This window comes from Hydra vulgaris, chromosome 14, assembly GCF_038396675.1.
Source record: "Hydra vulgaris chromosome 14, alternate assembly HydraT2T_AEP".
NCBI lineage: Eukaryota > Metazoa > Cnidaria > Hydrozoa > Anthoathecata > Hydridae > Hydra > Hydra vulgaris.
In genome coordinates, this window is record NC_088933.1 from 29,556,808 (window position 1) to 29,584,387 (window position 27,580).

At 27.3% G+C, this 27,580-nt stretch overlaps 1 protein-coding gene across 1 annotated transcript in view; it reads left to right on the forward strand.

Moving 5' to 3' along the window:
- Window positions 1–27,580, forward strand: part of LOC100213895 (F-box and leucine-rich repeat protein 13) — an 80,202-nt gene that overhangs the window by 15,881 nt on the left and 36,741 nt on the right. The window contains exons 9-12 of the mRNA XM_065817360.1: window positions 1,446–1,599; window positions 13,842–13,971; window positions 20,157–20,255; window positions 22,160–22,280. Of these exons, the coding sequence (XP_065673432.1) occupies window positions 1,446–1,599; window positions 13,842–13,971; window positions 20,157–20,255; window positions 22,160–22,280 (504 nt within the window). The remainder of the gene's footprint in view (window positions 1–1,445; window positions 1,600–13,841; window positions 13,972–20,156; window positions 20,256–22,159; window positions 22,281–27,580) is intronic.

Consider the following 27,580-nt stretch of genomic DNA (forward strand, 5'->3'; position numbering starts at 1 on the left):
ATCCATGCGCAACATGGCACTGTTAATACTTTGATATTTTTCAGCTGTTGATGGAATCAGCCTCTCTGAGAGCTACCACAGAGTTCAGGAAACCTGACTACCAGCCGGCCTCAGAACCATAATACTGAGTTTTAGAGCTGTACTCTCATTAGGAGATAATAGAATGAGTTGCCTAGTCATAAAAGCAGAGACACAAGCAAAACCCATGCATTGAGTCAAGAAGATCCAGCATTCAACATCCTAAACTGGAAACAATGTATTAAAAATACATCTGCACCAGCCTAATAGATGAAGAAGGGGTGCGAGGCTGGTCAACAGATAGAATCTGTTTACTCCTTAATTTATCTGTTTTATGTATTTATTATTTAACATTATATTTGTTTAACTCATTGTTAGTTTATTAAAAATTAAAAATAAGAACTTATAATAATGCTGAAGTTTTTTTTTGAATTTCATTAAAAAAACACCAAACATTGTTATCTTATTTGAAGTTTCTGGAGAAAAAAGATTGATGGTTTGGATTTTCAACTTTTCAAGATTGCAAATATTAATTTTTTTTTTATCAGTAAATACAGTTTTTGGAAAGTTTCATTAAAATTTTTTTTCTATTTATCGCTTTTAAAATAGTCAAAATCTGTTGACTATTTTGTCAAAGGCAGACAAAAACGCTCTAGTTAATTGCTCCTCTCAATTCGACTATTTAATCCTGCAAAGAATTTAAAGCTATTTAACCTTGCTAAAAAGCAAAAGCTATTTAATAGATTTGATAAAAAGGACAAATTTAGTTGGAGCCAGAGTCAGAGTCTTGGTTGGTTACTTATGTGTATGTATTTATTCTACAAAATTAGACAAAAAATTATAAAACAGGACAGCTTCTAGGGTGGAGTATTCATGGATTAGGTATCCCAGCAATCAATATGAGTATGCATTTATTAAAAAATTGTTTAAAAAATTATTAACTAATAATAGGATTAAATTTAAACAAAAAAAAAACAATTATCTGTTGTTTAATTAATGTTTACTTAAGTTTTGTTTAGAATCAATTAATTAAATCAAGAAAAAACACCTCATTTTAAATTGATTTTTCTTTGAGAAGATTTATAACTATGTTTTTAATTAATGTTCATTTCTTATTAATTTCCAACACTAGAATTACTAATTATATTATGGTTATATCATTTAGATGGAAAATTGTTAAAAAAAGTTTTCAATAAATTTTAAATGAATAACTTTCCTATGCTAATAGCAATTTTATATTGTTAATACAAGGCGGGGGGGGGGGATTCCTGTTTTCTGTAACAACAACTCTAATAGTGATTGGATAGAAATATGCAGGATAGTCATATTTATTTCACTTCACAAAGTGAGCTAATATGGTTTAAGATAAAAATTATTCTTTGTTTGATATTATTTCTTTTTGAAAAATAATTCTAAAGTATTTATAGGTAGTTGTCGCAATTTGCTAGATCTCAATATTTCTTGTTGTCAATCAGTAAATGACGATGTTCTCAAAGAGATTTCATATGGTTGTATTTCTTTACTATACTTGAATGTATCACATACAAAAATTACTGATTTGTCTCTTCGATTCATTGCTAGGTATGCTAACTTGATAACGTGTGTATGTTTATATATATATATGTGTATATATGTATATATATATATATATACATATATGTGTGTGTATATATATATACTTATGTATATGTGTGTGTATACATATATATATATATATATATATATATATATATATATATATATATATATATATATATATATATATATATATATATATATATATATATATATATATATATATATATATATATATACACACACACACACATATATATATATATATATATATATATATATATATATATATATATATATATATATATATATATATATATATGCATTACTGGTAAAATTATAAAGTATTTTTTCAGATTTTCAATACTTTTGCTTTGTTTTTATGAATAAGTCATAAGAATATATTAAATATCTCTTACAAATAGTCCACCAAGCATTTTAGTACTTATTTGGCCACCTTTGAGTAATTTTAGGGCACTAATACGATGTGGCATAGACAAAATCAAACTTAGACAAAGTTCTTTAAATTTTTCACTATGGAACCACTGGAACTACTCAACTATGTGTTGTCAACTTTTGTCATACACAGATCATGGCTCCTCAGACCATGACCTTTGTTGGAAATTTTTCAGTCTTCTTTAAGCAGTCAGGTTTAAACTCTTCTCCTGAAAGTTATGACTGCAATTATGGACTCATCAGAAAAGACCACCTGAAAGAGATGTGACTTTTTAAACAAAAATTGAAATTCGGCACTTGTGATATTCTCATATTTAAAATCAAGTTGTGCATAATTTTATATTTGAGTCAAAATCATGGCAGTAAAATTTTCAGAAATTGCTTTTTTAAAGGATGTCTGTATCCTTACCTTGTTCCATCTTCTTCTGTCCAGGTTTCATGCTTCTTGGCCCGCTCATATTGCTGTGCCTTCATTCGATTTTTCAACCTTGGTTTTTCTCTTGGTCAGTATGCTTTCAGTTCCATTTCTAAAAGGTGGCTGTTCACAGTCTGGCTGCCTAAAAGTATATCTTCATCAGCTAATTCCATCACAATTCTTATACAGGAGGTTCCTCCGGTCCTTTGGGATATATTTTGTACTTTTCGGTCAAGTCTTGGTATAGCGGACCAATTTCAACCACACTTTCCAACTCTTGAAGAGTCTGTTTTAATGCCTGAAGATTTTACTTCGTCAAACTTACAGTTTGTACAGAAACATTCAGTTTTATTGGCAATATATTTCTGCTTTAGTTCACTGTTTTCAAGCAAGACTGTTATTTGGTCTACCTGGGACTCGAGTCATTCCTTTTTACCCATGTTCAATTCGTCACTGATAAAAGTTATAAATTCTGTAATTTTCTATCAAAACTTGTTTTTCTTTGTTTAGAAATAAAGTAGAACAAATTGAACAACATTCCAACGCATAGAATTGAAAACTGATTGAATAGTCTGGATCCAGTTACAAATGTCTTTCCATCTGGTGTAGCCCTGTTTGGGAACTAACCACTTAGAAATCATTTACAACCATAAAATCGAAGGACAGGCCTTATATAATTGATCCACAGGACATTTCAAAGTAACTTAACTCAGAAAATATATTTTGTATTGTTAGAAGTTATACTGCGTCACTAGCGTCTTTTCAAGTACTGCATTGTAATTAAAGTTATTTTATTAACGCATTAAAAATCATACAGACAGTTTTCTCTCACTATAACAAAAGTTCCTATTTGAAAAATAATTTGTATCATTTTTTTCAAATAAGAACTAAATTTTACTTTGAAAAAAAAATATTTTTTTCATAAAACGTAACATAATATTTGTTTATTTTCTTATAATTTTACAGTTGGTTTTTGGTTATTTTATTAACTATTAATAAATTTTTTTTTATTTATTTTGTGAACTCTTTTTAATAGTGTTTTTAAAAAAAGAGTTTTATCAGATACCAATAACATATTTGTGATCATAATTTATTTTCATAAATTAATTGAATGTTATAAAAACTTTACGTTATTGAATTGACAATAAACAAAATATCTTATTATTAAAATATTTTCATCAAATAAATCTTGCATTTTTTAAACTATTATGACAAAAAATAATTTATATATTTAAAAGGAATTTATATATTTAATTCCTTAAGATAAAACTTAAAACACTTTATTTTCTTTAACTAGTTTTTAACAACAACAAAAAAATTGTTAAACAAACTGTTTCTTTGCCAAAAAATCTATTAGTTTACATTTGCGGTTAACTGCTTTTACTTATGACTTTATTTCTTCTGAATAAACAATATCAAAAGATAATTTAAATATTCTAAAAGATAAAAGTTTTTGTGTAACGCAAAACTGCTGAACGTGTAGGCAAATTGCCTTTTCGCAGGTAAAATGCGAGCTGCGTAATGCTTCTTAACAAGGCCTGTATTTATATTAGAGATATCTCTAAAATATATATTTATATTAAAGATGCCACAAATAGGGATTTTGCTAAATCCCTATTACAAAATATTTGACTTGAATCTCTGCCGAATAGCCAAATATTTGGTAACATTAAAAAAATTTCACTGGTGACAGTTTCCAACCTGCATTAGTAAAGTGAATATTATAGTCATGCTACAGGTAATTACGCGTTTTTATTTTGTTTGCATGTATGGGCATGTTATTTGTTAAATAGTTACACCGCCGGCAAGAGGGTGCAAAAAATGAGAGTTCTCTCACTTATACCAACTCTAAGATACCTCCAGTAATATAAAAAAGAAACAGTTAACTCCGCTAAAAAGAAATTGAATTGGGATATTAATGATCCCAAATCAATAAATTATCATTATTTAATTGGAGAAATAGTTATCTTAGACAACGAACCATTGTCACTTGTTGAGTGAGTTGGCTTCAACAAGTTTATGGAAAAGGCATTACTGCAATAAGAAATACCTTGTTGCATCTACATGACTGAGAAAATTATAAGAAAATTAGAAATAACACAGATGGTAGCTGCTGCAAGACAAATTGCCACCATTTTAACCACTCTAGTATTGCATAAGAAAAACTAAAATGAATTCCTCAAGAGCTTAAACTACTAGAACACTAATTAATACAAGACGCAAGCACACTCTGGAATTCATCATACTATTTGTTGGAGCGGTTATTAGATCAGAAGCAAACTGTCTTGTTGTATATTGTCACCTCAAAGTAAGAACACATTATCTAGATTTTTTGTCAATTTTCATGTTAGAGCATAAAACACTCAGTTCAATCATAATATAATTGAACTGAGTGTTTTATGCTCTAACATGAAAATTGATGAACATGAAAATAATTCATCACCTCAAAGCAAGAATGCACCATCTAGGTTTTTTGTTTAGTGGAGAAAAATTTTCTCCACTAAGCAAAAAACCTAGATGGTGTGTTCTTGCTTTGAGGCAACAATATAACTAATCATTTTTCTATAAACAGTTTAACACCTGCTCAATGGGAGTTAATGGAAACAATGTATCAAACTTCTCAAACCGTTTGAAGAAATTACAAAAACATCCAGCTCCGGTATTTTTTTATATTTCTAAGGTAATTTCACATGTTGTCATGTTGTTAAAATACCTGGGAAAGAAAGTAACAGCACAGAGAACACCGAGTATATCAACAATGAGATTTTCGCTTCAATCTTAACTTGAAGCTCTGTTCAACTTTAATGAAAGTGACTGGTTCCAACTTTTCTTGGTTCGCGCTTCAAAACTTATTTCATGGCTATAGTAAAAACACAAAGAGCAAAATAAAAAACTTTTTTAGAAGCTCTGAAAAATGTTTTAAAGCATTGATGACTTATCTCCAGGGAAGAAAAAAAATGTCAATGAAAATAATAAAACAATTAAGATACACAAAAGTTTCTGGAGTTGTTTTGAGAAAGTCACTACAGAAAACAAACACACAGATGAAAATGTTGAACAGAAAAGTTCAGCAGCAAACGAAATTGATTTATTCATGAAAACTGTTCACCTTGTCCTTAAAGCTGACCCTTACTAGTGGTGGTCAGCTAATGAAAAACAATATTCAAGCCTAGCAGAATTTGCTAAAATTCATGTCCAGGTCTCCAGGTAGTAGTGGATATTGTGAGTGACTATTTTCAGAAGCAAGTATAATTTTTCCTTGTAAATTTATAAGAAAAAGCAGAATCGCTTTTCTTCATAAATTATACCTTATAGATTAAACTTGCTTTAAATAAAATTTTTTTGTGATTAATAGAATCTTATATATATAATATATTTTTTATTTGATTAATCTATTTATTGTATTATTTATAGTAATTTAATCTATTTCTAATGCAATTTTTGTCATGTTTCATAAAATAAAATGTTGCTGAATACCAAACAGTTGCTGAATACTCGTGGCATCTCTAATATATATATATATATATATATATATATATATATATATATATATATATATATATATATATATATATATATATATATATATATATATATATATATATATATATATATATATATATATATATATATATATACAGGGGCTGTTCTATGAAAATAATTTGGGTGGCAGTATCGTATAATTTTTATAAAATTTTTATTTAAAGCAAGTTTAATCTATCAGTGGTAAATTATGATGAATGATATTATAGTAATTATAGTAAATAATATTCCTTTTAACTGTTTTTGGAATCATGAGCTAAATGGTCTTGAATACAAATACTTTGACTTTGAAAATTTACTTGAATGTATGACCACATCTTTGGCACCAATTAAATGCATAAATCTGACAAAACAGCATATGGATGGCCCAAGAGTAAATTAGTTACTTCTTGATTTTATAATAATCAGCATAAACTACAAGAGCAACCTAAACTTCTAAAAATTAGGAGTTGCAACCTCCATGTACTCATTGCTGCTTTTAAAACTGGTTTTCAATCAGGGAAATTAATGAAAGCTTTATGCAATCTTTTCTATAGTTTTCCTGCCAGAAGTGCAGAAAAACTATACGGAAGAAAAAAAAGAAGCAATATCTTTGCATAAACAGTCTGCTGATTATGCTGGATCATTAGCAAGGCATTGAAAAGTTCTTCCTAAATGTAAGCAACTAAAATGCAAGAGTTATAAGATCTTAGAGGGAACTTAAGATGAATCAACTTTCACAAAGTTGAACTTTTTTGGTTACATTGCTAATTTGTTGCAGAAAATCATAGTGAGATATTAGAAAGACTTGATGATTCAATTTCTCTTTGAAGATTTGTTTTCAACTGCTTAAAGCTTAATGAGTTTAATAGTCAAACAAGATATTTTATGCAGCATCATCAATGGAAGGCCACTTCTGCAGTTTAATTTTACTAAAAAGAAAAAAGTTTCAGGAGTTAAACAGAAGTTTCTACTGTTAAAATAAATGACAACTAAATTTGCTGTAGAATGTAACATGGAATTATGGAGAAAAGGTGTGTTATCTCAAGATGTGAACAATAGATTCATGAAAGATTGTTGGCTTATAGTAGTTTAAATTCTTGAAAAAATATTTGAAACCAATTTAAATTGATCTTTTTTTCTGGAAGCAACTAGTTACATCAGTCCAGAGTTAATCCTATCAAAAAAAAAATGATCTTCTTCTACAGATAAAATCTGTACTTCATCTAATTTTGTGATCTTGCTTTCACACAATTCTCGAAGTTGTAAAAAAAATGTTCATCTAATCTCTTACCATTTAAAAAAAAAAAAAATGTTGCACCAGAAATTGTTTAGATCAATTTTGAAACCACCAAGTTGGTATAAAGTATAAGGTTTTGTCAAAAGTCTTGATATTTGTTTTTATTTTAGATCATGGTCTAGCATTAGTTGAAAAGGGCTTTAGTATAAAACACAAAAGTGAAAACACAAAAGAAAGTCACTGGTCTTTTGTGAACTATCAAAGATCTTATGATATCTAACAAATTGAAGGTTCATCAAGTAAAAATCAACAAAGAAATGATAAAGACTGTTTGTAGCACCTCTTTGAAATATTCAAACAATCTAGAGGAACATAGAAAGTTGCAAACAAAAGGAATAGAAAATAATGTTATGTTGAATCAAGATATATATATATATATATACATACATACATACATACATACATACATACATACATACATACATACATACATACATACATACATACATACATACATACATACATACACATGTATGTATATATATATATATATATATATATTCATATACATACACATGTATGTATATTTACATATGTATGTATGTATGTATATATATATGTGTGTGTGTGTGTGTGTGTGTGTGAGTGTGTGTGTGTGTGTGTGTGTGTGTGTGTGTGTGTGTGTGTGTGTGTGTGTGTGTGTGTGTGTGTGTGTGTGTGTGTGGCTTGAAATAAGCGCTTGACATCAGACATTGTCCAGCACTTGTCCGGTAAATGACATCTATTTGTCATTTTGTCTGACCCATATTTTATGTGCATTTATTTTCTTTCTTAGATGTTATTTTTATTATTTCATTAATTCAGTATTTAATAAACTTTATTTTTAAACCTTTTATTTTTTTATACAAAACAAAAATTTAAGATAAACACACGACAATGTTAATAAAATGCGTCATTTTTTTGAGTTAATTCATTTTTTAAAAACACCTAAGCATTACGTTTTTTTTGAATTAAGTAGCCTGGTTTTTATTATTTATATTAAAACGTTGCAATTAGTTAATAATTTAAATTTATAGTTTATTTATAGTTATTTATTTTATTTTTTATCTCATGGTTTTTATGAATTTGAAACCAATATTTTAGCATTTAAAACCCCTTTTAAATTTATTTTATAAAAATTTTAATATAGTAGTTATTTTTATGCTTATATAAACCAGTACTTTTTATTACACTCTTAAATTTGAGTTGTTATGTTATGTTTGTTTTCGCACTAAATATTTTTACCATTAAAAGTGTTTATAAAATTAATCCTTGAAAAAGTTTGAAAAGATTTTTAAAAATTACATATTTATATAAATGTGATTGCGTCTAGTATTTTTTGATAATTTAAGTAAAATGGGTTTATTGTAAACATAATTAATTTGTAAGTAAGTAAACATAATAGCATATTTTATATATTTACATAGTAATTTATGTATTTAATAATTTTATTATACATTTTTAATATATAATTAATTATGTATTTAATAATTACATAATATATGTATTTATTATATTTATGTAATAATTTATTTATTTAATAATTTACAAAGCATTTATAGTATATTTACAGTATAGTATATTTTAAAAATATATATACATTTTAAAAATATATATAAAAATATATATACAGTATAGTATATTTTAAGAAAATGTTATATAAATATATTTTCCCTTTTAAATTTTAATTTTATAACCTTAGATTTTTTTTTTTCTTTTAAGATTTTCTTTTTGTTAGATAATTTATTTTGCAAATTTTGTTTTTATTTTCAGCTCATTTTTAAATGCTAGAGTTGTCAAAACAAAATGTGTGGTCAAGTTGTAAAAACAAATTTTTTATGCGTGGTGAGGAATGGCGTTTGATCACACTTTAATTTTTATTGGGCATGTCTGTCAAAATTTTTTATTTCAAGCCCTGTATATATATATATATATATATATATATATATATATATATATATATATATATATATATATATATATATATATATATATATATATATCTATATCTATATATATATATATATGCATATATATATATATATATATATATATATATATATATATATATATATATATATATATATATATATATATATATATATATATATATATACGCGACAATTTAAATGACCAGTAAAAAATAGCTTTTTCAGTAAAAAAAACATTATTTTCAGTAGAAAATAATAAATCTCTGGTAAGTAAATAAACCTCCTGTAATTAACTTAATTTCCAGTAGATAATACTTTTGTCTCCAGTAATTTAATATTAGTTCTAGTAAAATAAAATTTCATGTATATATATAAATTGTAAAAAACATGTAATTTCATAAAGTATATATATATATATGAAGGGCTTATTGTGAAACAATGACAAAAACAAATATTTAAGAAAAATGACTTTTATGTTTTATTTAAATCTATAAAATCAGTGCTTACTTATTATTCTCTCAAATTTATACATCATAAAAATAGTAATGGATATTATATATTGGACAAAATAAATAAATAAAAATTATTTTATATACTATTTATGATTATAAAAATGATAATAACTCATTTTTGAAAAAAGTGTGGCTTGTCATTGTTTTACAATAAGTCCTTCATATATATCTATATATCTATATATATATCTATATATATATATATATATATATATATATATATATATATATATATATATATATATATATATATATATATATATATATATATATATATATATATATATATATATATATATATATATATATATATATATATATATAGTTTGTTGTCTTTGGGAAGAGCAGAAGGAAAAAAGTGATTCTTACGCCAACACATACGTCACTTTTAATTACTTTTGACTTTCGTCCAACATTTGCGTGTTGGACGAAAGTAAAAACCATTAATTTAATTACAAATAAATCGTTTTTTAAAAAAACCACAAAAACGCAAATTTAATTGACCAGAATGTTTTAAAAACATTCTGAATGTTTTTAACAATATAAACAATGTTTTTATTTTTATTTTTTTTAATAAAATGTTTTTATTTTTAATTTTTATAATAAAATGTTTTTATTTTTATTTTTATTTACTGTAAATCATGCGCAGAGTGTTGCTACATCGACTATCTTATAGCCTGACTCGTAAGGGAGTGCTGCTAGATCGACTGACAAATAGCCTGACCCGCAAGGGAGTGCTGCTACATCTACTATCTTTTAGCCTGACCCGCAAGGGAGTGTTGCTACATCGACTGAGGGTTTGGTTGGGGCAGGCAGTCTATCAATTAATAAAAAAAAATAATTCCGGTCTTGCATTTTAATTTTTACTTTTTGTCAACAAAATATGGAAAAAACTTTCGGACAACATCTACGGGTTGTATATATATATATATACTGTTATATATATATATATACATATATATATATATATATATATATATATATATATATATATATATAACAGTATAATATACATTTATATTTATATATTTATAAATGTAGTAGTAGTAGTAGTAGTAGTAGTAGTAGTAGTAGTAGTAGTAGTGGTAGTAGTAGTAGTAGTAGTAGTAGTAGTAGTAGTAGTAGTAGTAGTAGTAGTAGTAGTAGTAGTAGTAGTAGTAGTAGTAGTAGTAGTAGTAGAAGCATCATTTTACTTTCATGTAAGATTTTTTTCAATTATTAAGGCAATATTTAGATTTCTTTTAATCATAATACATTATGAATTCCATTCCTCAATACTCATCAGAAAATGAAGCTGATTCACTACATAGTTCTCCAAAAAAAAAAACAAGCAATAGGAACTTGACTACAAATTAGAAAATTTAAATGAAGTCAAAGGTTTTTTGAACAAAGAAAATAATTGGAGTTTTGATTTTCGAAACAAAACTGAAGAAGGTCAAAAAGACTACTACCGATGTAATTTTTTTTGTAACATTTATTGTTTGTATAATAATCTAATATATTATTATACAAAACAACTTCACAACACACACATGATTCTATTGACACTATACTTCACAACACACACATGATTCTATTGACACTAAAAGAGTAGGTAAACTTTCTGAAAAAGTTCAGTTAGAAATTGACAGATTTTGATATAAACACAACTGAATAACATCCTTGCAAAATTGAGAAAGAAAAAGTTTGGAGTCACTAACATCAGTCTAGGTGAATTGGAAAAATGGTTTATTGAAAACATTTCAGTGCCAAAAGAAGAACATACAGCATTTATTTTGTCCTATACAGTGACATATAATGAAGAATTCCTTTTCAGATTCTTTTCTTCAACCAAACATTTGCTTAGTCTTGCCAAAGATGCAAAGATCATCCATACTGATGCTACTTACAAACTTATTTGTAAGGCTATCCAGTTTTTGTTGTTGGCATAGGAGTTTGTCTGTCTGAAAAAACTGGAGATTTTATATTTTTATTTGAAACATTGAGAAAAGGTGTTTAAAATATTTTTGAAGTTGTTATGACTCGTGAGGTTTTGGTTTCTGGATGCTTCTCAATCCATGCTTTTAAGTTAGTTTTTGGCGAAGAACAAAAAATCGTGATGTGTTGGGCATACATGTACAGATATGTTTCACAGAAAATTAAATCCATTGTGAAAATAGAGAACAGAACATCAATTTTGACAGATATTGAAACATTACAAAGTTATCCAGCCCAGAATCTTTCTTAATTGCCATCAATCTGTTTTTCATAAAATATGGGATGACCAAGAATATTTATTTTTACTTTACTTTAAAACAGAGTGGATCAACACTAACTCCAATTAGTATGAGGGCTATAAGCATTTCACCCCAACCACTAACAACTTTCTTGAGTCAGGCAACAGAGTAATTAAAGATAAGCACACCTTTTACGAACAATTTCTTATAAGCAAGTTGTTGCTTTGCAGATGATTGAAAACTGGTCCTTTGGTTACAAAATAATCTGAAATTGTTTTTAAAAACAACAACACTCAGTTTGGCTACCAAGACATCAGCATACCAATGGGTAAAATCCAAGAATAAAAATTCTTACAGAAAATAAAGAAGTAGAAAATTTTTATTACATACCAAGCTGGGAGAAAAATGTAATTAAAAAAGAAGACATTTTGATCTACAAGAATCATAATCATGACACTTTCGATGAATTTGTTAAGGACCAATTTAAAATTTGGGTGATTCAGATGAAAGATGACAATTGGCAAGATGCAAAATGTAATTGTCATCATTTCTTCAAAAATTACTCCTGTAAGCATTCAGTAGAAATAGCAATACGTTTGAAACGGTACAATCCACCTCCTGAAGCCAAAAATATTCAAATATACCAAAAAAGAAAGCCAGGTCATCAAAAAAAAGCTCAATAAGCCTTGCTGATTCAGTGAATAATTCCCGATGGTTATCTGTAACCCTGATCTAAATCTATTGGATAAAGTATAAAGTTTATGTGAAGTTTGGTGAAAACAATCGTTTAATTCAAAATAGATTATAGTTTCTTTTTGAATTAAAATCCAAAATCCATTTAACACTTGAAGTATTTTTAAAAAAAAATTTTTCTACTGAAAAACAAAAATTTTCTACTTGGAAGTTTGAATACTGGAAAATAACTTTACTGGGAAAAAACTGATTTCTTACCGCAAACATTTTACTGGAAAAAGTTGTCATTCTACCAGAAAAAAATTTGTTTTTTTACTGGAAATAAGTTACTGGAAAAAAAGTTTACAAGGAAAATATAAGTTAAATACATAAGACTTTATTGACAGCCATATATATAAACACACACACACAGATATACAGCCCTCGAAATTAGGAAAAATAAGGTAGGCAATAATTTACCGACCTTAATGTTTTAGAGGTTGGCATTAGGTTGGCAAAAAAAGTTTTATATAAACGTTTTACCATAAAACATAGAAATGAGGTCGATGATATTTTGCCAACCTGAAACACTTCTATGTCAGCAGTTAGGTTGGCATTGCCAAATGCTGACTTTTATTTCAAGAGTTGTATATATATATATATATATATATATATATATATATATATATACACATATATATATATATACGCACACATATCTCTCTATATATATATATGTGTGGATATATAAGTGTATATATATTTATGTATATATGTGTGTGTGTGTGTGTATATATATATATATATATATATATATATATATATATATATATATATATATATATATATATATATATATATATATATATATACACACACACATACATAAATGTATATATATTTACAAATATATATACGCACATATATGTGTGTGTATGTATATATATATATATATATTTATGTGTGTATATATATATACACACACATATTATATATATATATATATATATATATATATATATATATATATATATATATATATATATATATATACATATATTTATATATATATACACACACACATACACACACACACACACACAAACAAACATTGTTATGTCGTTAATAAATCTCATTTTTTTCATTCTTTTAATTTGACAGAAAAGAAGTTGCAGAATAATTTGTCTGGATTTAGGTTTCAAGCATTTAATTTTTATTTAAACTATACATTTTTTTTTTTTTGAGGTATTGTACCAGTATAAGGTATTTGGATATCTCACACTGTAAAAATATTACTGATAAAGGGTTGTTCTATTTGGCAAACGGAAAGTATACACAAAAGCTTGTTCATCTAAATATGTCAGGTTGTGTTCAAGTAAGTAGTGTAGGATGTTTCAAAACACAAAAAATTTTAGAAATGACTTCACATACCCCTGTGTGTTTTACATAACAAAATAACAATGGATTTAAAATTTTTTCTGAATAAAAATACTTTTAGGATTGTTTTAAGACCTGAAAGTTTAACAGGTTACAAATATTATTTAAAAAACAGTTTGTCAAAAATAGGTCAATATTGCTCTCAATTGAAGCAAAGTTATAAAAGTATATAAATATTTTCATAATAATCTTTTATAAAATATATATCTTTTATTTAAAAAAGATTGAAAAAAAAGTTCTATAAAAACTAGTAAAATGGCACCTTTTTGATTTGTTGACCTACTTTGGATGAACTTTTTTTTTTATATAATTATAGGGACCTTATAAAAGTTAAGGGTCTTGAAATTTGTGACATTTCTAATTTTAAGTCTAAAAATAAGACTTAAAATTAGAGATGTCACAAATATTTGGTGATTATTCAGTATTTTGCCTATTTGGCTACTTTTTTTTAAAAGTAGCCAAATATCTAGTGTAACTGAAAAAAAGCAATGCCACCGGCAAATAATAAGAAAAATTTGCAAAAACTGGCATAAGTGTGCCAAAAGAATTTGGAAACATCAGCATAGGGTTCGCACTTATGCCAAATTGCGCTTATGCTAATCTTCGCAACTGCTTGCACTTATGGCATTTATGACATAACCATCAAATATTTGGCAGCAAACAGTATCTCAAGTTTTGCTTCTAGAGCAGGTCCAACTACATTTACAATGCATTTTTGCACCATGTTTAAAAGAGAAAGCACTTTATTAAAAGAACTTGCCCAAGTATGACAACAGTATTACATATAAGAACATATAAAAGATTTATAAAGTTAGAGTAAGTAATAAGGAGTAAAATATAAGTACAATAAAGAGTAGCGACACAAGTAACTTTGAAATAAATCAAATGGTTTTGTCAAAAATATTGTGGTAAATAACTCAAAATGGCTGACTAATTTCAATCTTGCACTGCAAGCATCAAGCTGTTTCAGAAAAGAGATTGATAAATTGTTTATTCTAAGCAAACAAAGATGACTTTTTATTAAGGCTAGAGTATTAAGTTATGTCATCCACAAATATGGCAAATTTACTGGTAAGACTATCAAAAAGTATATAGTATAAGTATATTTTGGGTATATAATAATAGGTTTGCAAGTTTTTTGAAAATTTTCAACTTAGGAAATTTTATGGAAATTTTCAAAAAAAAAAATTATTTTATAATTAATGGGTAAAATTTTATGCCTTAGGCAGTTGTTGTGGACAAATTTATGGTAAAATATTGTGAAGCAGGTCATACAAATTTTAGAAAGCCCCCTTTGAAAAACACTTCTTTTGGAGTTTTTTTGAGTTTTTTTATTATTTTATTTTTATTTTTGTAAGTATATGTAGCAACTATAGTAATTTGTTTTCAAAATTTTCTATAACTGTTTTATCTTTTTTAACTGTTTTATTTTTTTCTAAAACTGTTCTATCTTTTTTAACTGTTTTATTTTTTTCTAAAACTGTTCTATCTTTTTTAACTGTTTTATTTTTTTCTAAAACTGTTTTATGAAGACACATGAAAGTTTATTTAAAATATACCTTTAGCACTAAAATTAATTTAAGTCATTTTTATGCTTCTGAAAGTTACAGTTTTTCTCATTGTTGCATGATAAAAAAGGTATCATTGTAAAATTTTATTTTACCAATGAATTTATTTGCACAATCAGAATTAATTTAGCGTGAAAGTGGAGCTAACATATTCAAATTGTTGTTGGTCAAATTTAATACTTTATAAAATATATTTTAAGGAAATAACGAGAGAACTATTGCAATTTTAATGTTACGTAAGTTAACAAAAACATGATAAAGTTTTGTTTTTCCTAAAATTAATAATGTTATACGCAAAAGAATATTACATGTTATGTTTTTACATTTAAAGTTTTGAATAACTATGCTTAGTTAAAGCACATTTTTATTTTAAATTTATTTAAAAATTATTTATATTATATTATTGCTTTTTTATTTGTTTATGTATTCTTGTTTTAGTTGACATATAAATACACATAAATAAATAAAAATGAGAATTAAATAAATATTTGTATTTAGACATTAAAAAAAAAAAAAGATTTATTTGCTATTCTGATAATATAGATAAATCAGTTAAAATCGTTTTTATTTTTGTTTTAGTAAAACAAATTGTTTGTAAATGCAATTATGGGTAATCCATAAAGCACGTCACCCTATATTTGTCAATTCTTAACCCCTTCCCTCCTGTCACAAATGATCACATATACCTGAACCCCTTTCCCTCCTAAACTGTGATAGCAGTTTTTTGTCAAAAATATTTTTAAAGATTTAAATGTAAATACTTTGCAGCATTTTAAAAATTCAACCTAATGAAAATAAGGCAATACGCATAAACATAAGAAGTGTAAGTAAAAACTGTGACAAGTCAATAGTTTTCTTATTTAAATGACTCAAATAAGTATTAATAAAGTTGTAATGTTAAAATAATATTTTTAAAGTTGTTTTTAGTCTTGTGGAAAAACTGCTTTTGATTTGATAACCTTCATAAATGTTATGAAAAATCACTGAGGAAGAGTGCCACCAGTTTTTTAAAATTTTTTTTGTTAATTATTTTCAATGAATGAGTTCAATACTTTTGCAATTCTTTTGTTCTATAACTCTAACTCTTAATAATAGCTTGGTAGCGTGATGTAACGTAAGTTAAATATATAGTATCAAAACGCAAGTTTATTTTCCTTAGACGATTGCCTCTGATAAGCTTTTATATATTTTTTAAATTAGTACAGAGTTCTTAGCATCTTGTAAAAGTTTCTAATACAAACTGCTTTACTGATTTGTAGAAATCTGACCTAAAAGTTGAAGCAATTTTTTTACATTGTTTTCCATGTAACGGAAGTTAAGTGGCGTTTTCAGTAATAAGTTCGACCTCTTTTTGCCAAACTCAAAATTTTTAGCAGATTTTTTGGGCAAATGTTAACTGAATCTAACTACTGTCTTGTAGAAGGTCTGTATTAACAGTGCCATGTTGCACGTGGATGGCATCTCTGTTAATGCTTTTGGTATATATTGTCGAGGTCACATAAGGAACTTTAAATTACAATTTTAGAATAATTAGCAGGACTAAGACAACTGCATAGAAGTTTGCTTGGGATGTTGTGCTCTATCTACGAATGAGTCAAGTTCTCTTTAAACTTAAAACATGCCAAAAATAACCCAAAATACTAAAAATAAAAAACCATTCCCACCACCTAACTGTTTTAATATATCTTTAACAAATATTTGTGATCTTCAAAGTAACCTTTAATCAGTTGAATCTTACCTTTTGAAAAATTTACCAGACTTGCTTGCTCTTCGTGAGACTGATTTAATTTCAGCTGGGTACTATCCTTTGATTTGCAAATACTCCAGTAGTCACATGCTTGGCTTGGGGTTTACTTACACATCTGTTCACCTATTTTTGAGAAATCCTTTAACTATTCTTTTGTGTGCTTTCGCTTCACTCTTCACCTCTTTACTCTATAATCTTTTTCTTTATTCTTCATTGTTCTCCTTCTTCTCAAGACTGCACTGTTTTAGATATTGTTGTTATTGGTGACTTTAATGCTCATCACACAGAATGATTTGGCTCTAACAGCTCTGCTGGCATTAAATCCAATAACTTCTTTATTTCTCAATCTTTTACTCAGATATTCAACTTCGTGACTCGTTTTTCAGGCAACTGTAATCACTTATCTTCACTTCTTACTTTGTATCTTATCTCTGACTCTAGCTAGTGTTCAGTATCTCCTTTTTCTCCTTTCGGTAGTTCTGGCTGTGTTATAATCTCTATAAATCTTTCATCTCGCACTTCCTCTTCAAACTCACCCTATCATCGCATTACTTACTACTACCCTAATATTCTTCTTATGATTTTCTTCATGGTGGTCTTTGTCTGATGTCTTTTCTCTCTCAGCTGATAAATGTGACTTCTACTTAACCTTCTGGGTTCAGGTAGGAATAAAAGCTTTTATTCCTTCTTGTTGGTTCCAAGCCAACCCTTATTCCACTCCATGGTTTTCACCTTCTTGTGCAGCTGCTATATCTAATCATAATCATTTTTTTCATCTTTTTCAAAAGAACAATTCTCTTGAGAACAAACCCCTATTTATTATTGCAAGAAATCAATGTAAAAATATGCTGTCTGATGTTAAGCTCTATTATTCCTACTTTAATAAATCTTGTATCTTATCTCAGAAGTTAGGCTCTAGAGACTTTTAGAAGTTCTTCAACAGCATCATTAACAACAGTAGGTCTAACATTCCATATCTAATTTATGGTAATGATCTTGTTACCTCTCCCAAGAATAAAGCTGAAGTATTTGCAAAAAACTTTTCTTCTAATTTGATTCTTGAATCTTATGGCCTTACTCTTCCTTTCATTTTAGTTAAACAGGTTAACCCATTATTAGACTCTCTAAACTATTTAATAAATGCTCCACTGAATTTTGTTTTCCTGCCTACTGGAAAATGGCTGTGGTTCTATTTTTTAAAAACTCTTGAGAAGATTCTGACCTCTCCAACTATCGTCCGATCATTCTTCTATCTGTGATTAGCAAGGTTTTTGAGTCTTTGATCAATAAATTTCTAACATCCCATCTTAAATCAAATAACATAGTGTCAGACAATCATTACGGTTTTTGGTCTTCTTGCTCTACAGCTGACTTGCTAACTGCTGTGACTGAAAGATTTTATTGTGTATTAGATGGAGGCGGTAAGGCTAGGGTTATTGCTCTTAGCATATCTAAAGTTTTTGACAAAGTTTGGCATGCTGGTTTTCTCCATAAGTTTGCTTCATATGGTGTATCTGGAAAAGTTTTTGAGATTATCAAATCATTTCTTTTTAACCGCTTTATTAAAGTCATTCTTGAAGGCTAACCATCTTCATTTCTAGTACCATCTGGGGTACCTCAGAAGTCCTATCCTCGGTCCTATTTTTTTGCTTATCTACATTAATGATCTTCCTGACAACCTTACATCTAAAGTGGCTCTATTAGCTGATGACTCAACTTTATACTTCTGTCTTGACAAAAAGTCTTTTCTTTTTGATTGCTTAGAACAGGCAGTAGATCTTTTATCTCACTTCTGAAACAGACTGGGGCTTGCAATGGCTTCTGAATTTTTGCTTCAACAAAACTTAGTTATTTACTGAAAATAACTATTGCAATACTGTCGACATTCTTATATTGACAAATGGAAACCTCCCACTGAATCTTTTTCTTTATGTCTTCTTGGATTATTGTTCACTACTGACCTCTTATGGAAATCACATATACAATTGATTGCTAAGCTAGTTGCTCCTATTTATCTTGCTCGCCATTAACTTACTCCTGATTCCATTCTCTATCTCTGCAAATCTCTTATTTGTTCCTGTGTGAAATACTGTTGTCATATTTGGGTTGGTTCTTCTAATGATGCTCTTTCTCTTCTAAACAAGGTCCAAAAACACATTGTAAACCTGGTTGGATCTGCCAAACGTGAGCCTCTCTTTCATTGTCATAAAGTTGCATCTCTATCATCATTATCATAGTTATTGCTCAAAGGAGCTATCATAAATTTCAAGTTTTTTTAATTTTTAATTAAGTTGAAAAAAGTAAAAAAAAAATGATAAAAAGGATTTTTTTATGATAAAGAAAATTCTTTTTTTTTTTTGTGCAAGTTATTTTCTCAAATATTTATTTTAATGGGACGTAAAGGTTTTTAATTCAATTGATAAAATATTTTTTATAAAAATTGGGAGTTGTTAGTATTGTTCAGATTTACTGGACAATAGCAACTTATTATCCCAGGTTTATGATTAACAACATTTTACTTAATGGTTGTTTCTGTGTATTTAACTTTGGGATGTAAAGGCAAGATTATAGAAATTTGAGATGGAGATGGCTTGTTAGGTAGTTCTTTTTCTTAAAAAATTGCTTTGGTTTTAATAAATGTTGAACTTGATTGATGAGACAGATGTTTGAGGTATTGCAAGTTGTAAATTTTAAGGAGCATTAAATTTGACTTACTAAAATAAAATAAATAAAACATCTAGATAAAAAAGGGCAATCTTTGCAAGACACTCTACAATAAAGTATTTAAATTTACTTCTCACTTTTTAGTTGACACCTGATGGTTTTCATTGTCTTGCAGATGGTTGCACTGCTTTGAACACCATAATTCTTAATGAGTTTCCAAGATTAACAGACGAGTGTTTAGAGGTTTGTTGAATTTTTTAAATTTAAAGGTTGTCTATTGTTTATTGTTGCTGTTGATAATTTATCAAATTTATATGTTTTCATATATATATATATATATATATATATATATATATATATATATATATATATATATATATATATATATATATATATATATATATATATATATATGTATATATATATATATATATATATATATATATATATATATATATATATATGTATTATATATATATATTTATTATATATATATATTATATACATATATATATATTATATACATATATATATATATATTATATATATATATATATATTATATATATTATATATTTATATATATATATTATATATATATATATATATATATATTATATATATATATATATATTATATATATATATATATATATATGTTATATATATGTATATATATATATATATTATATATATTATATATTTGTATATATACTATATATATATTATATATATATTATATATTTATATATATATATATATATATATATATATTATATATATATATATATATATATATATATATATATATATATATATATATATATATATATTATATATATATATATATATATATATATTATATATATATTAGCTGTCTGGACTGTAAAATACATGATAAGCCTGTTCCACACCAAACATTTCTATACTTATTTTTTATATGGTTTCTTAACATCAAAGTTTTTTAGTAAACAGTAGAAAAGTTATTTAATTATCTAGGTTTTGGGTTAACAAGTATTGTTTCATATTTAGAACTTATAATAAACGCAGGGAAAAGGATTGTATTATTATTTCACTCATTTAATATTAGATTGACATATTATTACTTTTTTGCTCTTTTTGGCGCCGTTGGAGGTTATAAGAAATCTCACCCCGTTTATTTATTTCGAAAGAAAAAGTTTGAAAGTAACATCTTCCTACTTTAGGAAAGAAAATTGTCACTTAAATGTGTTTGATGTACAGATTACCTTACTGATTATGTTAACACGTTAATAACATAACTATGTCTAACACAGATGACACTTACATGACATTTTTCCCTTGCGTTTTTCGAAATTTTTAGTCATTATAAAATTTAGACCCATTAAGAACCCGTTCCCTTACCTCCCTCCCCTTACAATATAATCGGTGGGTGAGAAAATTTATTTTATCTAAATGAAAGACAAGATTTTAATTATGATGAGCTTTTTACCAAAATAATACAATACAAAATAAAAGCATATATATTTATCTACATAAGTATATATATATATTTATTTAAAATTAGCAAAATATCAAATATTAGGAAAAAAGAAACAAAATACAGACCTTTTCGACAATTAAAATAAATTGTTAAGAAAAAAGGAACAAAATATATCTTTTCAACAAAATATATTTACAAACAAAACAATACTAATTTTTATTTATAAAAAAGAACAAAAAAAATTTTTTACAACAAAACATTTAACAAAACAAATTTTTATTATTTACAATTACTTATAAAAAATAAATCATGTTTTGTTTTTTAAGGGTGCCACTCTCCCAATAAAGGAGTCTTTGCCCCAAATATAGGCCCACACACTATGTGTCTTTTAGAAATCAAAAATGAAAAAAAGCAATTATGACATGATAAAAAGACTAAAGACACTACAAATCAATTTACCTGTTGCTGTTTTTAATGCCATTGTTACTGTTACCAATATCACCGGTGTTTTTTTAATAGAAATAAACAAGTATAGATAAAATCTTTAGTATTAAATCTTTGATATTAAAAAAGTTTTAAATGAAGTTTGTTTAAATATAAACAAACATTATAAAGTTTTGAATATTTTTAAAAAAACTGTTTCCTCCATTGTTATCATTATTATCTAAATAATAATTTATTTTTTAGGCATTAGTGATAAAATGCCGAGATTTAAGGTTCATGTCTGTATTAGACTCTCCTCTTCTTACTGATGCATCAATTTCACTGTTAGTTACTGCAGAGAAGCTTGCTGTACTCAAATTAGAAGGTTTTCAATCTTTTTTACTTTTTTGCATAATAATTTTTATACATTATCTTAAGAAAAAATCCTCAAAAATATATATTTTAATATTTAACAATTGGCTGTACAACCAATCCAAATGGTTTTTTGTTATATGTCTACATCAGCTGCAATAATGCAGTCATATCTACTACTGGGGGTCAGGACAGGACTAAAAGAACTAAGAGTGGTTAAATCAATTTTTTTTTTTTTTTTTTTTTTTTAAATCTTCGCTTCCAACAAGGCTGCAAGCAACCACTAATTAAACTTGGAAGTTACTGAAAGAGAAAGTATGAAGATTGTAGAGCTAAAATCGTTAAAGATAACAATTGACAGATGACTTAAAGGATTGCAAATTACATGAATCAGGAAAGCAAGATGAAGGGAGCGAATTTCAAAGAACTGATGTTTGAGGGGAAAAACTAGACGAATAAGAGTTTTTGGAGCAATTAGGAACAGTCATAGAAAAAGGATGAGACTTAATTGAATGACGAGTAACACGAGAATGAATTTTAGTTGGCACAAGAGATGCTAGCTCTTTAGAGCATTATAGCATTATAGAATGCCCATTATAGAATTTGTAGAAAAGAGAAAGAGAAGCAACATTAGGGTGATGTGATAATGGTTGGAGGTTGGCTGCAAGAGAAGGTCCAATTATATTTACAATGCGTTTTTGCACCTTGTCTAAAAGAGAAAGGGCTTTATTAGAAGATCCACCCCAGATATGGCAACAGTATTCCACACAAGGCTGGATTTGAGGTTTATAGAGATAGAGAATAGAATCCGAAGTAAGAAAGTGTCGAGCTCGATAAAGAGATGCAACCTTAGCAGATGCTAATTTTGCAACTGATTTGATATATGGTTTCCAAGAAAGATCGGAAGTAAGAGTTAATCCTAGATGATGAAGAGTAGATGACTCATCGAGTACATCACCGTTCATAAATTTTGAAAGATCTAACTTATTGCGATAATGATTGGCTGAAAAAAATTGATTTCTATCTGTATTGAAGTTCACCAGCCACTGTGAGCCCCATGCTGTAGCAGAAGTGAGATCCTTTTCAAGCTCAAATGCCCCCTCCAAGCAATCAGAGAGTGTTGGTTTCTTATCATGACAAGAATAAATGGTAGTATCATCAGCAAACAATGCCACCTTAGATGTGAGAATATCTGGAAGATCGTTAATATAAATTAAAAAGAGTATAGGGCCAAGGATAGAACCTTGAGGACCCCTGAAGTTACAGAACAAGAAGAAGAGTGCTGTCCATCAAGGTCAACTTTTGATTGATTTGTATCATATTTAGATGATTTTTATCATATTTAGGTGATTCTTGCATATTTTTTCCACAGATCCGAAAATCAGTAAAAAATGTGCATGTGTCAAAAAATATATGTGTGTCATTTTGTGATTACATGTTGTGATTGTCACAAGATATTCTTATTAAAAAAAAATTAGAAATTGTCTATAAATTCTGCAAGTAAGTTTTTGTTTTTAACTTTTAGCAGTTGAAATGTGTTAAATTATATATTTTGGTTTTGATTTTAAGCTGTTGTTAACAGTTTGATTTTAAAAATGCAATCTGCAGTTTTATATTTTTCGTACTAAAATAAAATTATTTTGTATGGATCAAGTACCTTGTTACAAGAGATGTAGTTAGCCTGGTAAATTTGTTTCTTGCTCTAACATTTTTATTGATTTTTTTGTTGTTGAAATTTTTGTAAAAAAAAAAAAAAGAATCTGAATTAATAACATACTTTTTTAATAAGTTAAAAAAATCTTTCAGTTTCACTTGCGCTGGAATTTTCTAAAATGAGTTTCTAGATTAATTTGATTGAAGTTTTAGTTTATATTAGATTTATACTAATGAAAAGTTATACCAATTGTTTTTTCAGAGTTTCAAAGTTAAAAACTAAAAATAACAAAAGTAGAATTAAAATTATGAGAAAAAATTATGCTAAAATTAAGATAAAAAAGGTAAAATTAATAATTCATTTTTAAATAATTGTAGGAATTAATTAATGCCTTGGTTAGTTACCTCATTAAAACTCATTAGGTAATTACTCCTTAAAAATAATTTTAAAGCAGATGGATAATAATAAGAGTAATAATGCAGATTTGAATGGATTTGGGTTTGAATTTTATGTTTAGGTTATGCATGTTTCTTAAAAAAGTTCAAGTTTTCTTAAATAGTTTTGTTATGTTACAAGTTCCCTGGTCTATTAACAGCCGTGTTTACGTGTAGGAATTGTCATGTGTCGGCACCCAATATATTAACAGCCTTGTTACTTTGTAGAAATTATTCTGTGTCAGTACCCAATCTGTTAACAGCCACATTAATGTGTAGAAATTATTCCAACTATCTAATATAATTGACTACTCACTAATCATCAGTTGTTGGCTTTCTACGGTCTTGCGCAGACCTGACAGTTCATAGACAATTCAGCACACAGAACTCTTCAATAATGATGGATTTGGCATAGCAGCTTTTCAGTTCTGTCTTTTCCATTTTTAACTGTGAAAGTTCTCTTACCTTAAAGCAAAGACCTTGTAATTCTTTACAATGACCATCATTTTGATATAAGTCAGTATACAATTTGACCAGTCTAACACCATCACACATCTGCTATTTGAAAAGCAGCATCTTCTGATTTTCATTCACATTCTGCTTCTTCTATACTCATTGCTAGTACAGTTTGATGTTGCGTTTTTTCTAATTCATTTAAAGAACATACTTTTTCAAATTCTGATCTTAAGCATCATCCTTAAATAAGTCTGAAAAACTTGCTCTAACAACGTAATTTAAACATGGACCTTTGAAGACAGGTATAAAATGTGGTAAGAAACTTATCTTTTTTAGAAGTTAAAGTTAGAGAATCTACCAGTAATGATCCATGGGGTCCATTCACAAGTTCATTAACTAGTGAAATGGCAGATGCTACTTATAATGTGCAAACTTTTAGTGAGATTATGGTGATGTTATGAAAAAGACTAAATGATCATGGGAAAAATTGGCGATGTGTACAAAGTCACTTGTTGTTCTTGATTATATAGTTAAAACAGGTAGTGGGCATGTTGCTCAACAGTGTAGAGAAAGTATAATTGCTATAAAAATTTTGAAGGATTTTTAATTTACTGATAAAGACATCAAGGAATTAATGTTAGAGAGAAATCAAAAGCACTTGTTGCTCTGCTTAAGGATCATTTACAGAAATATATAAAGAAGTAACACCTAATAATGAAATGCAGTAAGGGGTTGTCCATATGCTATGTCATGCTCTAGGGAGGAAGGAGGAGGGGGAGTTTCACTTCTGTTATATAAAACTCAATAACTCGTTTTGAGTCGGTAATTTTTTTAATCAGAGCCTTAAAAAGTAAACATATTTACTTATAAGATATAGTTATATTAAAGACTTATTATAATGCAAAAATACAACATGCTAACATTTTAATATATAATATGCTGAAGATTTAACAAATACGTTTTACATACATTTTTAGTAGAATTTTAGAATGTTGTCCATAGACAGAATGAATTTTTTCAATTTAGTTTTAAAAACAGAAAGATTAATAGAACGATCAAAATTTAATAAAATACTTTTTATTCCAAAGATGGGGTGCACAATAAGCAATACAAAATTGTTTAAACTTTGTTCTACAAAAAAGTTCATTTAAAAAACTATTACTTCCTTATGTGTATTTAGTTATTAGTTTTGAAGAAAAAAGGTCATTAAAAAATAAATTCAATGTAAATAATATATTCTTATAATTTTGCCGTGCAACTGCTTGAGATCTACCCATTACCTAGCTTTGTAATGTATGGTAGTCAGTTGCTGCCAGTTTTAATTATTTAGGTTATATTAAAGTTAATACTATTAAATATAAATATTTAATAAATACGGGCAATATATTATTGCTCATGGTAAAAAAAACTTTTTTGTGTGAACTTCAATGCTTTGGGATTCTTTCCCGATTTCCTGTTTTTCTGTTTTAAATCATTTAGATCATTTTCTGGTAGTTTCTAATGAAAATCTCTGAAGATAAACACAATTCATCAACTTACCCTTGCTACCAACTAGCCTCAGTCTCCCCTATACATGTTCTTAAGGTTGCTAAGGTATGTCTAAAAAGTGCTCCCAAAGCGCTTTTAAAATGTGCTGAGGCCTGCTACATTTATATGCTCAGTCCCAAACTTCTAACATCTTTTTTGTATTTTATAAACAGTATATTCTCTTCCTTATCTCTTGACATGATCTAATTGTCAATAAATTTTTTAAAATTCTGATTCACTCCCAACAGGCTGCAAGCAACCACTATTAAGTTGGGAGTTACTAGAAAACAAAGAATAGAGTTAAAGAGCAAGAAAATGGTTGACAGAAGACTTAAAAAGTTGTTGATTGTTTGAGTCAGGAAAACATAAAGATAGGCAAGAGTTTCAAAGGGTTGAAGTGCAGGAAAAAACTAGACAAATAAAAGTTTTTAGAGCATGTAGGGAGAGATACAGTAAAAGAATAAGACTTTGCTGAATGACTTGAGCAGTGACCATGATAGTATTTGCAGAAAAGAGATTGAGATGCCGCTTTATGACAATGGGAGAAACGCTCAAGCTTAACAGATAGAGCTGGTCCAACTACATTTACAATGCGTTTTTGGACCTTGTCTAGGAGAGAAAGAGCGGTATTTAAAGAACCAGTTTAAATATGACAACAGTACTCCATACACAAGCAAATAAGAAATTTGTAGAGAATGAAATCACAAACAAATAAGAAAAAGGTAGAGAATGGAATCAGGAATAAGAAAATGGTGAGTGTGATAAAAAGAAGCAACCTTAGCAGATGCTAATTTAGCAATTGATTGTAATTTTCATGAGAGGTCAGTAGTGAATAATAATCCAAGAAGACGTAAAGAAGAACACTTAGTGAGAGGGTTGCCATTCATCAATATAAAAATGTTGACAGTATTGTGATAGTTGTTTGCAGTTAATTACTGAGTTTTGTTGGAGCTGAAATACAAAAGCCACTACAATCCCCAATCTGTTACAGAAGTGAGATCAGATTAAAGACCTACTGCCTATTCTAAGCGATCGAAAAGAGTAGATTTTTTAGTCAAGACAGAGTATTAAGTTGGTTCATCAGCAAAAATAGCTACTTTAGATGTAAGATGTCAGGAAATTCATTAATGTGGATAAGAAATAAATCAGGACCAAGGATAGGACCTTGAGGTACCCCAGAAGTTACTGGAAATGAAGAAGAGAGTTGGCCTTTGAGGATGATTTTGATAAAGCGGTTAGAAA